This window comes from Sceloporus occidentalis, unplaced genomic scaffold (genome assembly GCF_023333645.1).
Source record: "Sceloporus occidentalis isolate IW3139 unplaced genomic scaffold, rSceOcc1.0.p SCAF_4, whole genome shotgun sequence".
Lineage (NCBI taxonomy): Eukaryota > Metazoa > Chordata > Lepidosauria > Squamata > Phrynosomatidae > Sceloporus > Sceloporus occidentalis.
This window is the reverse complement of record NW_028316984.1, coordinates 139,340,700-139,354,666: the sequence shown is the minus strand read 5'-3', so window position 1 is coordinate 139,354,666 and position 13,967 is coordinate 139,340,700. Positions and strand designations below refer to the sequence as shown.

The 13,967-nt window shown below is 40.8% G+C and overlaps 1 protein-coding gene across 4 annotated transcripts in view; it reads right to left on the bottom strand.

Moving 5' to 3' along the window:
* The window catches only part of PLEKHD1 (pleckstrin homology and coiled-coil domain containing D1), a 48,383-nt gene that overhangs the window by 16,691 nt on the left and 17,725 nt on the right, over positions 1–13,967 (bottom strand). For 2 of the 4 annotated variants that reach the window (XM_089521759.1, XM_089521760.1), the window contains exons 2-5: positions 11,841–11,934; positions 9,611–9,700; positions 8,687–8,763; positions 1,203–1,294 (exon numbers count right to left, since the gene is read on the bottom strand). In XM_089521759.1, the coding sequence (XP_089377885.1) occupies positions 1,203–1,294; positions 8,687–8,763; positions 9,611–9,700; positions 11,841–11,934 (353 nt within the window). Of the gene's footprint in view, positions 1–1,202; positions 1,295–1,966; positions 2,283–8,686; positions 8,764–9,610; positions 9,701–11,840; positions 11,935–13,967 lie in introns of those variants that run through there. The other 2 variants (XM_089521761.1, XM_089521762.1) reach the window with 2 other exon arrangements.

The following is a 13,967-nucleotide window of genomic DNA, read 5'->3' as shown; positions in this document are numbered from 1 at the left end:
TTAACTCTGCTCTATTTTTGTCTGCTGTAATAGCTTATTATTAGAACATGCTGAACGGACTGAGGTTATTAGTTATAAGTAAGGTCTTGAAAGATACATAGGTAAAAAGATTGTACCTCTCAATCCAACTGTAGCTGGAGAAAAAAAGTGCTGTGAAACGAGCTCTCTGCTCTGAATGCCCTCAGGTGCGGCGATTCATTTTTAAATAGTTTGCATCCCTACCTCCATTTCATGCACAGATTAATACATGCACAGAGAGAAATACACACACAACCTTTTGGAAAGCAGGAGGTGGGCACTTGCTTTTCTTTTCCCCATTTTTGACATTTTTTGTAATCTCTATGGCTGCAATCACACAGCAAAAATAATCCAGTTTGATACCACTTTAACTGCCATGGCTCAATGCTATGGAATTCTAGGAATTGTAGTTTGTTGTGGCACCAGAGCAGAGCTACAGTTCCTAGAATTCCATAGCACTGAGCCATGGCAATTAGAGTAGTGTCAAAAAGATTGTTTTTGCAATGCGGATGCAGCCTATGTCCCCCAGAAAACCTTCCACTCCCTCCAGTGCACCAAAATTGCCCTCTCCTGATGCAGAAGGAAATGTTTGATGAGGCACTGAGGTCTGAAGCTACAGAAAAGTTTACAGGCTAAAACCGACAATTTGAATTTCTTCTGAAAATTAATTGCAAGTGAACTAAGTAGGGTAGGGAGTAAAATACCCTCTAACTGTCTTGATTTGTCAGGGACAGTTCTGAATAAATCTGTCCCTTATTTTTACAGATGCTTTAAAAATATTCCAGTTTCTCTCTCCTCTTCCCACTTTCTCCCTTTGTCCCCAACTTACGTAGTTGCTGGAAACTGAGTTCAAAGTCCAGAAGTAGTTTGCACTCAATTAACTCAGCAGGGAAGGAGGAGAAGAAGGAGTGGAATCTTGCCCTTCCCTGTGAAGTTAGGCAAAAGCAATCTGCTGCTGTCTTCTGGCTTGTGTGTTCTTCCTAAGTAATAACTTTTGCCATCTTGAACATGCCGTGATGTTGCTTGGCCACACATGTCCCAGTTTTTATCTGTGATATGTTAGCGGGTATGGGGTAATGACTGGTGTAATATGTTCATACAGCAATGCTGAAAGATGGCAATTGCCCTAACGTTAGTGGTACAGAAAATTGATTAGTAAAGACTCAGAATTTCTTTGTCCCAACCTAAATACTCCTGTTTCTCCTTGGCCAGCTGGAGTCCCTGAGCTTCCAGGCTCTCGATCATGGCTTCTCCCAATTGAGCATTTCTCCAGGTACTGAAAAACAAACATGTATGTCAACATACGAAAGAACAATAATGCCCTCCTTAAAAATCCTTCCATCAGATTTTATACACTTCCTTCCTTCTGTAGCTGTGAAGTGAGAGAAATCATTGTTCTCTGAGAAACAATGAGTGTTTGCAACGTTGCCTGCTCCACTATTATTAATTGAAACAGATAAAAGTTAAGATATCATGAAAATAAATTACCAACATTTCCATGAAACAGGGACTTCATTTCTCTCCAAAGGGCAAAGGGGCACTAAAAACACTGTTAAATAATTAGCAGTGTACCTTTCATTTTCTCTTTCAGTTTAGGAGGCCCCAAACCTGAAATTACTGGCTCTTATAACTCCAGCGATAAATCCCATCCAGCACTAGAACTCTGAAATGTTACTTTCTTCAGATTACATTTCCCATAATTTTTCTGTCAGAATGGCCACTGGAAAAGTACAATTTCAAAGCTCTGAATATTTCTCATAAACCAGGGATCATAGAATCGTAGAGTTGGAAGAGACCGCAAGGGCCATCCAGTCCAACCCCCTGCCATGCAGGAACCCTCCATCAAAGCATCCCCTTTGACAGATGGCCATCCAGCCTCTGCTTAAAGACCTCCAAGGAAGGAGACTCCACTACACTCCAAGGGAGTGTGTTCCACTGTCAAACAGACCTTACTGTCAGGAAGTTCCTCCTAATGTTGGGGTGGAATCTCTTTTCCTGGAGCTTGCATCCATTGTTCCGGGTCCTGTTCTCTGGAGCAGAAGAAAACAAGCTTGCTCCCTCCTCAATATGACATCCCTTCAAATATTTAAACAGGGCTATAATATCACCTCTTAACCTTCTTTTCTCCAGGCTAAGCACCCCCAGCTCCCTAAGTCGTTCCTCATAGGACATGGTTTCCAGACCTTTCACTATTTTAGTTGCCCTTCTTTGGACACGCTCCAGTTTCTCAATGTCCTTTTTGAATTGTGGTGCCCAGAACTGGACACAATATTCCAGGTGGGGCCTGACCAAAACAGAATATAGTGGCACTATTACTTCTCTTGATCTAGACACTATACTATACTTTTATTGATGCAGCCTAAAATTGCATTGGCCTTTTTAGCTGCCGCATCACACTGTTGACTCATGTTCAACTTATGGTGTACTTGGACTCCTAGATCCCTTTCACATGTAGTCTCGTTCAGCCAGGTGTCCCCCATCCTATACAGTATCTGTGCATTTTATTTTTCCGCCCTAAGTGCAGTACCTTACATTTCTCCGTGTTGAATTTCATTTTGTTAGCTTTGGCCCAGCTTTCTAGTCTATTCAGGTCATTTTGAATTTTGATCCTGTCCTCTGGAGTATTAGCTATTCCTCCTAATTTGGTGTCATCTGCAAATTTGATGTGGCCACAAGAGGTGAAAAATGAGGCCATGGACCTCCACATAAGAATATGCCCCCCCCCCCATTTAATTTTGCAATAATTTAAAAACTTCAGATGAGCATTAGGAAGTGCAGTTTATGCACCCAAAGAAAATGAGCAGGCAAAGTTAACAAGGGAATATAAATGCAGTGAATACAACAGTTCTAGGTGTGAACAATTTTCAGTGTCTTATTCCCTGAAATAATAGAAATTTGGAGACTGAGGAAAAATTTCATTGTGGGGTAGAATTCTTATTTTGGGGCAATTCCCCAATCCCCCCCCCAGTAGTTACACATCATCACAATCCTTCACAGGCACTCTATTGTTGTGAAACCTGCCTGCTGAACCTACAGGTAGACATATATCCTACATTTCAGGGGATAGTCCTTAATTTCAAGGAATTTCTGCTTCAAGAACTACTCAGTCCAAATCTGGTTTTGTAATAAAGAAGCAGGAGGAGGGAAGTGTATTCCTTTAAGATAGACAGAGAGCACTTGGAGAGCAGACTGAATAGTTGTACAAGTCTCTTGGTACAGTTGACTAAAAAGAGATGGATCTCTTTGCTGAACAGTTCTGCTGCAGATCACCACTGTGCATGGTACCGTTTTGCTGAAACCACATTTTTAAAAAATGTTATTTGACCTTCACAAGCATGTTCTCCCAGCTTCTCACCTAATGAAGCAACCGCATGACTGCTGGAGCAAATCTTCCGAGCTATTTTAAACTTTCCTGGGCATCAAAGGTGCTCTTCAATGATTGTGTGTTGATGCATGGATGGCACATGGCAGGGTCTCAGAGCAAGCAGGTTTGCAAATACTTGAAATCTAGTACAGTCCAGTGTTGGCCTATAAGTAAGCAGTCCTGGCTGTAGTTGGAAGGCTGGAAGCCATGGTCCAGAGGTAATGGAGTGGAAACAGCCACTAGTGACTGAGATAGTTCTGTCAGAACATGGAAAAGTTTTTGTATTGTGTTTTGAACTACAGCTCCTAAAATTCTCTAGTCACCATAGCCGGTGCCCATGCTGGCTGGGGGACTCTGGAAGTTGTAATCCAAACAAATACCATTCTCAAACTGTCATTCTGTTGCAATCCAAGAAGTGGACAAGAAAGGACAGCATCCAAGCAACAAGTGGATCAGTCATCTCACATAGGCTGAATTACAGAGACCACAGAAATAAAAGGCAGGACTAGGTCTGACGTGCCCTCCCAAGAATTGGAGTAGGGAAGAATTAGCCTTCTACCTGGACTACAATTCCCATGATCATTGCTGCATGGGGATTCTGGGAGCTGAATTCCAAAACATGTGGAAGGCTTTAGGTCTAAATCCAGTGGTAAATAGAATGCTGCAAGTCCATCAGAGTTCTTTGACAGAGCTGAATAGGCAACAAAGGGCCAAAACATGAATTATTCAGTTCAAGGCTCACAGCTGAGATCAGGATTCAGATTTGAGTTTTGGGTTGTATTCCACAAATTGTCAGTGCAGGATAAATGATCTAGACTCTGCTCTCCCAGCCATGTCTAATTTGACTCTTTATATTTTATAAGTGTTTATTTCACAATAAACAAAACAATGTTGAGAAAACCCCACATATTGACTAATATTGTAATTTCAGTGGGATTACCAGGTCTTAGGACAACCTATTAACTCAGTTAATTTGAGTCTGTGAGAAAGAGAAAGGTAAGCCAAAGAGCTTTGACCTAACCAGATGCCACCAACTATCTTCCAGAACATTTGAGTCCATGATTGGATTAAATCAATCTCCTGCAACCTGGCGCCCTCCACATTTGTTGGGCTACAACTCCCATCAGACCCAGTTGGCAAACATAATAGCTGGGGAAGCCTTAACTGAAAAATACATTGTTTGTCAGAGTGCTTGGCCAACATGGAATAGCTGAGATCTCAAGCATGCCACTACTGGCAGTACAATCCAATGCATGTTCTCTCCTAAATCAATTTGACTTTGCCTAGTGGACCAGATGCCCCCAGAAGTGTGTCTAAACCAGATTGCTGTCTGGTTGGTGATGCTATGATGCCATGACTCATAGCTGGTTGGATTTTGATGGATAATCAATAAATTTGCAATCCTCGTATTTTCACTTAAGTGTCACATTCCTTCCCTAGCATGTATCCACACACAGACAGTTAACCTAAAATAAACCTCTTTAGGAGAAGAGAGCTGTTTTTAATTGTCTTCTCTAAGCCTTGATGGCTTCTGTAAGCCCTAATGGAATAAACCCTTTATAGCTGGGTATAAACTGTTGATATGAAGCAAACAGCCAAATTTAAGCAGCTTAGCTGTTTAGGCCTACAGGGCACTGAAAGCTCTCCATCTGTTTTGGGAGAGCCCATTCCATCCAGCTCCCTCACTAGTCCTTGCTTTGCCTGAATTCTCAAGAGCTAGAAAGAGTTTGTGGTGTACAGCAGGATGAAGAAGCAGTACTGTGGCCCTTCACATTTGCTGGGGTAAGGGAAGCAGGACCCTCATGAAAGTGGAAAAATTGGGGGGGAAACACCACTATGTTTTTTTACCTGAGGGAACACTTATCTAGGAATCTCTAGGTCCTTCAGTGCAACTCTGTGGTCAACATCCACTGAAAATTGACCATAGAATTGCGCTAGAGTACCTACAAATCCATAGAGAAATGTTTTCTCTAGGAATCTCTAGGTCTTGCAACTTTGTGGTCAGCTTCTGACAGAATTACAGTGGATGACCTAGAGATTCCTAAAGGTAAAGGCATTCCCTATTGACAAGGTTGCCAAGTCATGTCCGATTGTAGGGTGTGTGTGTGCTCATCTCTTTTAGTAAACTGAGGAGCCAGTGTTGTCAGAGACTACTCTGTGATCATGTAGCCAGAATGACTGCACTGAACACTGTTTACCTCCCCACTGAAGTGTACCTATTTATCTACTTGCATTTGCATGTTTTCAAACTGCTAGGTTGGCAGAAGCTGGGACTAGTGATGGCAGCTCTGCCCATCACATGGTGAACTGCCAACTTGCCAGTCTTGCAACCAACGGAGTCAACAGAGATTCCTAGAGAGAATGTATTACTCAAATCTGTCAATAAGCAAATCCACCAAAGCCAAAGCCAATAATGTGGAGGGCTGACTGCAGTTCCTTGCATTATTAGAACTACACTATGGAGAAAAGGCCAAGACCAACAGTGGATACAACCTGTAGCCATAAGCTGGAAAAATTCTTTTTGGGACTACTACTCCCACTAATTGGCTATGCTGAATGAGAGATTTGGAGGGAACTGCAATCCAAACTTCCCCCCAAGTTGCTCGCAGGGCAGTCCTAAAACCTGTGTTTGGTACTCCTAACAGGAACCCACTGAAAGCAATAGGAATAAAAAACAACAACCTGTACCTAGGATTACAGGTGAATAGGGTCCCTCCCAAAAAATAGCCATGTTTGTTTCAGTATAAAAAAGAGGGGTGGAAGGAGCCTAGCAACACCTTTACAATGAACAGTTTTATTTTAACAAGAGCTTTCATGGATCCCAATCCACTTCTTCTGATGCACTTTTGGAATACAATGTTCAAGTCCCAAGTACTTATGCACAGTTACATACTGGTGGTGGTGAGATCAGAGTGTAGTGGCATACACTTATGTGACATGTACTTTGCTTATGTATATATGTTTATTTACAGTCTTTGACCAAAACATCTCAAAGTTATAAAAACACTATCAATAAAAGCACTCTTACAAAGAACTAATAAAAACAAATTAAAACCTAAATGCACATGTTTACAGGAAGCATTACACTCCAACATAAAGGAAACATAAAAGACTTTGCTTATGTTTTAAATGTTTTTAAAACTGTTTCTAATCTATGTTTCTAAACAGATATGTTGTTTATTTTTATTTTTTTGTTTTAATAAAAACAAATAAAAATATGGAAACTACACCAGGGCCAGAGATTGCCTACCCTGCACCATGGGAACTGCAGTCCAACAACTACCATATCCTCCAATATTTCATAGATGAAAACTGGAACACATGTGACCAAGAAACATCAGAATGTGTTTGAGATGTAAAAATTATTAAAGAGAAAAAAGTACACAAGAAGAGGTTGCAGCAACTTGCTTTTGCCTGAGCCTACTGGGAAGGACAAGATGTACCCCCTTCTCTCCTCTCCCCTTGCTGAGTCCCTTTGCAAATCACGTTTCTATTTTGAACTTATTTGCAGCAACTGAAGTAAGCTGAGAGGACAAAAGGAAAAAGTGAGAGGAGGAAAGAGAAACTGAGACACTTTAAAGGCAGTTTAATAAAAAGGGGCCTGAGTTACTTGAAGGACCGCATCTCCCCATATAATCCACCCCACACTCTCAGAACAACCGGGAAGAACTTGCTCTAAGTCCCTACTTTGAGATATGTTACTACTTCTCAGAGGGCCTTTTCAGTAACGGCCCCCAAGCATTGGAATAGTCTTCCCGAGGAGCTCCGTGTCATTACCTCCCTTGAACTGTTTACAAAGAGACTTAAAACCTTTCTCTTTAACCAAGCATTCACCCATGTTCACTGAAGTTATGTTCGATCCCCTTTTCTCCCTCTCACTTACATACACCTATGAATTGGATTTTAATTGTATATTGTAATTAATGTAATGTGGTTTTAATTTTATGTTGTTTTAATAATTTTACTATGTACACCGCTTTGATCACTGCAGAAAAGCGGTATAGAAATAAATTTTATTATTATATTATTTTTTATTATTAATCAGGACAATCCTGACCAAATTGGGACAGCTAGAAGGTATGCAACATCTAAAGGACCACAGATTGTCCACTGCTGATATAAAACATTGCAGGAGCCATAGGGAAGTTCTCAGAATTCAAGCTTATTTGCAGGACTGCTGATTAGCTGGTAAATCAGTCTGACTCCATTTCCTAGGAAAGGCAGGATTTTGGCCTTGCCTAAAGCCAAGGGGACTGAGAGCAAAGTAGTACAAAATATATTATCACCAAAAGATCTACTTGTTGATAGCTTACATTAGGTTTTTGTTGTTGTTACTATTATTCACAGCAGTGTAGACAACAGGAAATATGGGGTGCATGTGCATCAAGCTATTCTCCCCAGTTTCCCAAGTTTCTGAATGTCCACAGCAGAGACTTATTTATTCAAAGGGTTTTCAGATTTATTCAAATATGCCTCATTTTATTCAAATGTGAAGATAACTAGGAGTACTAAAGAACTGAAGTATTATTTTTATTGTGTTAAAAGCATGGGAAGCTGAACTAAACTGGGAAGTTTATCGCACCGGGGTTGAAACGTTCCCTGGTGCGTTCTAGCGTGCACGAGCGGGGCTGTGCACAGAGCATGACAGGAACACATTGGGGCCCAGAATGCCCTCGGGAACTCGATGGGAATGCCCGGTGGCAAAGGTGGCGTTCCGCTGTGCAGTAAACTGGCGTTCAGGGCCCCATCGTGTTCCCATCACACTCCGTGCACGGCCCCGCTCGTGCACGTTAGAATGCACCGGGGAACGTTTTAACCCCGATGTGATAAACTTCTGGGTCTTTTCATTCATGTGGCTCCCAACCTTGGTTTCCCACTTGTTACTCTATGGTGACACCAGCATGTTGGATTCCCACATGTTGCTCCCTGAAGCTCCAGTCTGCATGACCAATGAAGCAGCTGTAGTCCAAAAATATCTTGGAATCCAAAGTTTGGAATCCTCTGATCTCATCCAGTACAGTAGTATCTACTCTGGCAGCTGAACATAGTTCCCCAGAGTTTTAGAAAGTCCTACTTAACAATATCACAGTACTGAAGACCAGACCAGACCTTTTATTTTTCTTTTCATTTTTATTGAATAAACAAATAATACATGCAAAGCATATGCTCTACCACTGCACTGCAGCCCCAGCATGGAGTGTCAATAATAATCAAAATGCTTGTGAAGTCAAAAAGTCATGTCAGCTCCATTATACAGGTACGTTAAATGAAGACAAGCATAATGGAGCTTGCTCACATACTTACACTTTTCCAGATTCCTGTAGCATCTCCAACCACTGGGTTTGTTCATATTCTGATTCTGCTGCTAGGACGATGTTCCCCTTATAAAAGAAATTTTAAAAAAGATGTCTAAGAGGGAAATTAATGTAGGTATGTAACTGCACCCTATCAAGGAATAACAACAACAGATACCACATCTGTTCTTGCATATGAAAAAAACAGCACTGTCTGTGGCTTTAGCAATAGCAAATACCTTCCTATACTGCTTATCAATGCAGTTAAGCACTCCCTAAGCAGTTTGGGAAGCATGCCAGGCTGAGTCAACCCAGAGCCCCTGGCTGGTATTGAACTCACAAACTTGTGGTTTGTGAGTAACTGGCTGCAGTACAGGCATTTAACCACTGCATCACCAGGGCTCTTTAGCTGTACTACAAAAGTAGTCACAAAAGGAAACATCCTCTGAATTTGTGTAAAACAGAGACAAACAGGATTATTTGAGAAATTAAATTTTTAATACTAGTACATCCTAACACTTTATACATATATTCTGTTTTACAATAATTAGTAAAGCTTTTCCAAAGGAAACTTGGGAAGTATTGTTTGATTACAGATTCACACAACTATATTTCAGCAGTCTCAGGGTATGACTGGTAAATCAGTTTAAGCTAGCATCTAGAAACTGTCTCAGAGTCCTAGGAAGTTGAGATACCTTGACCACTACCTCCCTTTTAGGAGGCTGTAATGTCAGAAAACACAAATCTGTGGTCAGAGCTGTGAGTGAATAAGAAAAAGCATGCTGGCAGAGAAAAAAGAAAGAATGGAACTGGCACTGCTACATGTTTATCTTAAAGATCTATATTTCTCCCAGAATGTCCTTGCTTGTTCAGTTAACAGCTTATTGCTATATGGGAAAAGACATTAAGGAGAAAAGAAAAAGGTTAACTTTACATGGAAATCTTCATGTGAAATTTTCATGGCATAAGGCATATTGGGCTCATCCTTGGCTTCTACAATACAGCCTCCAAGAGGTATGACACCCTGGAAAGACACCAAAAATTTAGACTAGTTGGTAGCAATCACCACCGAATAGTGACAGCATACAGGGAGAAAAAGTTAGAATCAACATGCATCTATCACAGTGGCTTCTGATTCATAACAAAACTGATATAATGAAGGATAAGTTTGAATTTCAATGAGAAAATTGAAATAGCCAAAGAGTTTCCATACCTTACATCAAATATTAACCAGAACAAAGACTGCAGTCAAGAAATCAGAAGAAAACTAACATTGAGAAAGGCAGCTATGAAAGATTTGGACACGAATCTAAAGTGCAAAGATATAACTGTAAACACTAAAGTGAGGATAATCCAAGCCATTGTATTTCCCATCACCATGGACGTTATCAGACAAGGGAAATTGGAAGTAATATTCCAATGGCAATCCGAACGCAATCATGGGGTTTAACGTTATTACGTGATAGACTACCACATGCAATTTCAGGCAATGGGAAGTCAGTCCGAACCAATCATGGGGTTTCACATTATTGTGTGAGAGGTGATCACACGCAATTTCGGGCAATGGCAAGCTATTTTCACAATGGGAAGTCAGTTTGAACGCAATTCGAATTCACGTAAATTCGCTGAACTAGTGAATTCACGTGAATGCGTTCTGGCCCCACTTCCTTTTCATTCGAAATTAAGAGAAATTCCTCCTGTGTGATAAACTCCCATGTACGGATATGAGAGCTGAACAGAAAGCTAATAGAAAGAGAATCAATTCATTTGAAATGTGTTCCAGGAGAAAAGTGCTGAGGATACCGTGGATGGCCAGAAAGACAACAAATCTGTTCTAGAACAGATCAAACCCGAACTATCCCTGGAAGCCAGGATGACTAAAGTGAGACTGTCATACTTTGCCCACACCATAAACCATGATTCATTAGATAAAACAATGATGCTGGAAAAGGTAGAGGTCAGTAGAAAGAGAGGAAGGCCACACTCCACATGTTTAGACCCTCATCAGGGAGGCTATGGGGCTGAGCCTGCAGGACCTAAGCAAAGTAGCTGAGGACAAGAGATCTTGGAGATGTTTCATCCACATGGTTGCCATGAGTCGAGGTTGACTTGAAGGCACTTAACAAGAAAGGCTCCACTTCAAGTCTCACTTCAGTCATTAATATCACCACTCCTGTGCAATGAGAGCTTGGAAAATGTATTCCTTTGGACTAAAACTCCCAGCATTCTCCAGTCAGCATGACCACCTGGGGAATCCTGGGAAGTGTAGTCCAAAATGGTAATTTTTGTATGTTCTGTCACTACAAAGGCAATAATATTGTTCTAATTCAGATTTCCTAGATAGTGTATGTGAAATACTTTTTAAGGAATAAACAAATTTAATTGTAAGAAAGTTATAGTTTGAAGATACAGTTTATCTCAGGAAACCTCTTCTGACTAGGGAAGTCCAGATGGAGTTCCTTTTATTAGATCAAGCTGTTAGACAAGCCATAATGTCTCTCTGCCTCCATTATCCAAATATTAGTAACTTAAAGGTTAGGCTACTGCAATACATTGTCTTGGAGTCTGCCTCTGAAAACTTCTCCAAAACATTGGTTAATGCGGAATTCAACAGCTAAGCTAGCAACTGGGACCAGTTATACTGACAATGTATGCTGTTCCCAGTTCTGAAACAGGTACATTGGCTGTCACTTCCATATAATACTTTAATAAATTAAAAATTGGGTTTGTAAATGGAATGACTTCTATAGCATGCCCATACTCAAAACATGGCATTTGTCAGTTTATCTGAGTTCTACCATTAGTATTAGGTAGCTAGTGATTAATAGGTTTTTTCTGTTATGGCATCTAATGTTTTCCCGCAGGAAGGCTGATCTGGAACCAATAGTTTTTCCTTTCAGTACCAGTCGAAATGTTTTCATTGGGCCAGTTTTTCTAACATGGATTGTGAGGAAACAGACTGAATGGGTTTTACCAAAGTTGTTGAGTTTTTGCACTATGTTCCTTAAGTTGTTGTTCTCTATTTTTCCCTCAGCTGTCACTCTGCCAAAGTGGAATGATCAAGGAACTTCCATGTTACCACTGCCTCCTCCATGCCATTCAGCATCCATCATCTGAAGCAGTGGCCTTACTCTGCTCAAAGCATGGGCATGCATGGTGCTTACCTTAGGGTGGATATTAAAGTAGCGATTGTTTTCAAAGTTCTTCTTTTCATTCTCAGCATAGTAAAGTAGAAAACTCTCCTTGATGATAAAGAATCTAAAAGAAAAATAAATACTGTATATACTCATGAATAGTTCTAGAAATTTTAGTCAAAAAACTGACCCAAAAAAACCTGAGTTGATTTGTCCATGGGTCAAGGTAAGTACTGTAATTTAATTCTTATTTTTTTAAAAGAAACAATTCCCTGATGAAAGGCAAGAGCATAACTTGTCATGGAAGCAGTGTTCCCCTCTACTCTCTCATCCTTCCAGCCTTTAGGATGAGCAGAAACAGTTATGCCTACTGGAATTTGTAGGTTCTTTGGCATTGTTTTCCTTTGCTTCATCCTTTATATCCTGTGTTACATGCCCCTAAGTTTTATCCTCGACTTATCCATGGGTCATACAAAACCCATAATTTTGGCCCCCAAACCTGGCGTCGACTTATACATGAGATCGACTATAAGCTGAGTATATATGGTAGGAAGGATGACTAAACTTTATATAAAGCATTTTAATGCTACAATGTAGATCAGTATTGTTTGGATAATGAACCTGCTGAGGTACTGTATCTTTGTCGTTAGGAGATACTGTATAAAGAGTCAAAGTGACTAAAACCCTGAATGCATTTACAAACCTAAAGGTAGCTCCAGTAACAGACACCATAAACCCTCTATGCAATGAAATTTTAATCTGATAATGTAACCCCTATGAATTATTGGTTGTCCAAAAGGGTGGGAGAACTCTTAGGAAGGGGCTGCACTTATTAACTGAATTCAGAAAGAGTGGGAAAGCTGGAACTGGACAGCAGCTGCAGTTGCTGGGGACAAGGATTAGGCCTTTTTCCTTTCCATGATGGTGGGACTGCATGCTCCTGTAAAGCTAGTAGCTATGTTGATGACGGCAGAGCTGCTAGTAAGGTCTCCCATGTGAGGCAGGCTTTTATTGACAAGCCAGACTAAATGTGCCAAACATTTAGACTGTTACTACTAGGCAGCAGCACTATTGTGTGTGTGTGAGAGAGAGAGAGAAAGACACCGGCAGATGATTTCTCAGATACAATGGAGATTATTGCATGGGAGGCTTAGCATCCTCTTCCCATCATTAAATCGGGTTTAAGTCGTCCAAATCGCACAATTGAGGTTCACACCCCGCACACTTCTTCCATCTTTCTCCCATGCTTAAAGCATAATAGAACCATCCCCACATGCTTGTTTCATTGGTAAAGCATAATGGAGCTGTCATTTGATAATAACAGAAGTTCCCACTATTATCAAATGATGGCTCCATTATGCTTTACTGACGGGACAAGCGCGTATGTGTGTGAACCCCGTTTGCACAATTTGGATGATTTAAAGCTGATTTAATGACAGGAGGAGGACGCTATGCCTCGTGTGTGATAATTTCCAATGGCAGTGGCACCATAGATAACATTTGTTAGTACTGTGCAGAAGGAGGCACAGTAAATCCTTTTTGAATGTCTTTTACCATGAAAATCCTATGAGACAATCCAAAATGAAACAAAAAATTGTGCCAGAAGATGAGACTCCCAAGCTGGATATCACTCAATGAGCTCCTGGGGTACAGCAGAAGACACCTACAAGTACTGCTTTCCTTAGTGGTAGAATTCAAAGATATAGCCACATTAGTCTGTAGAATCACTAAGCAGAGAGATCTTATAGCACCTTTGAGACTAACTGAAATAAAGAAGTTGGCAGCATGAACTTTGGTAGATTCAGTCTATCTGAGGAAGTAGATTGAAGTCTAGGAAAGCTCATGCTGCCAACTTCTTTATTTCAGTTAGTCTCAATTAGCCCTGATTCCCATGAAGGTTTCTGTTAGCAAAAGGGAGGGGAAAAAGGGAAAAGAGGTAATACTTCGGGGAGGGGGGAGTAGAAGAAGAGAGAGACCGGAAGGGTAAGCAGGGACTAACTGCTTAGGTCTGAGTGGGAGAATGAATCTCAAGTAAAAATTGTAGCAAACCAGGGACTGTCCAGCTAGATGGTTTAGGTTTTCATTTCTTTTGGAAAGGGGTTGGAAGACCGGGGTGGCAACAGATGGAGTTATAGAGTACTAGGTTCTGGGACATCC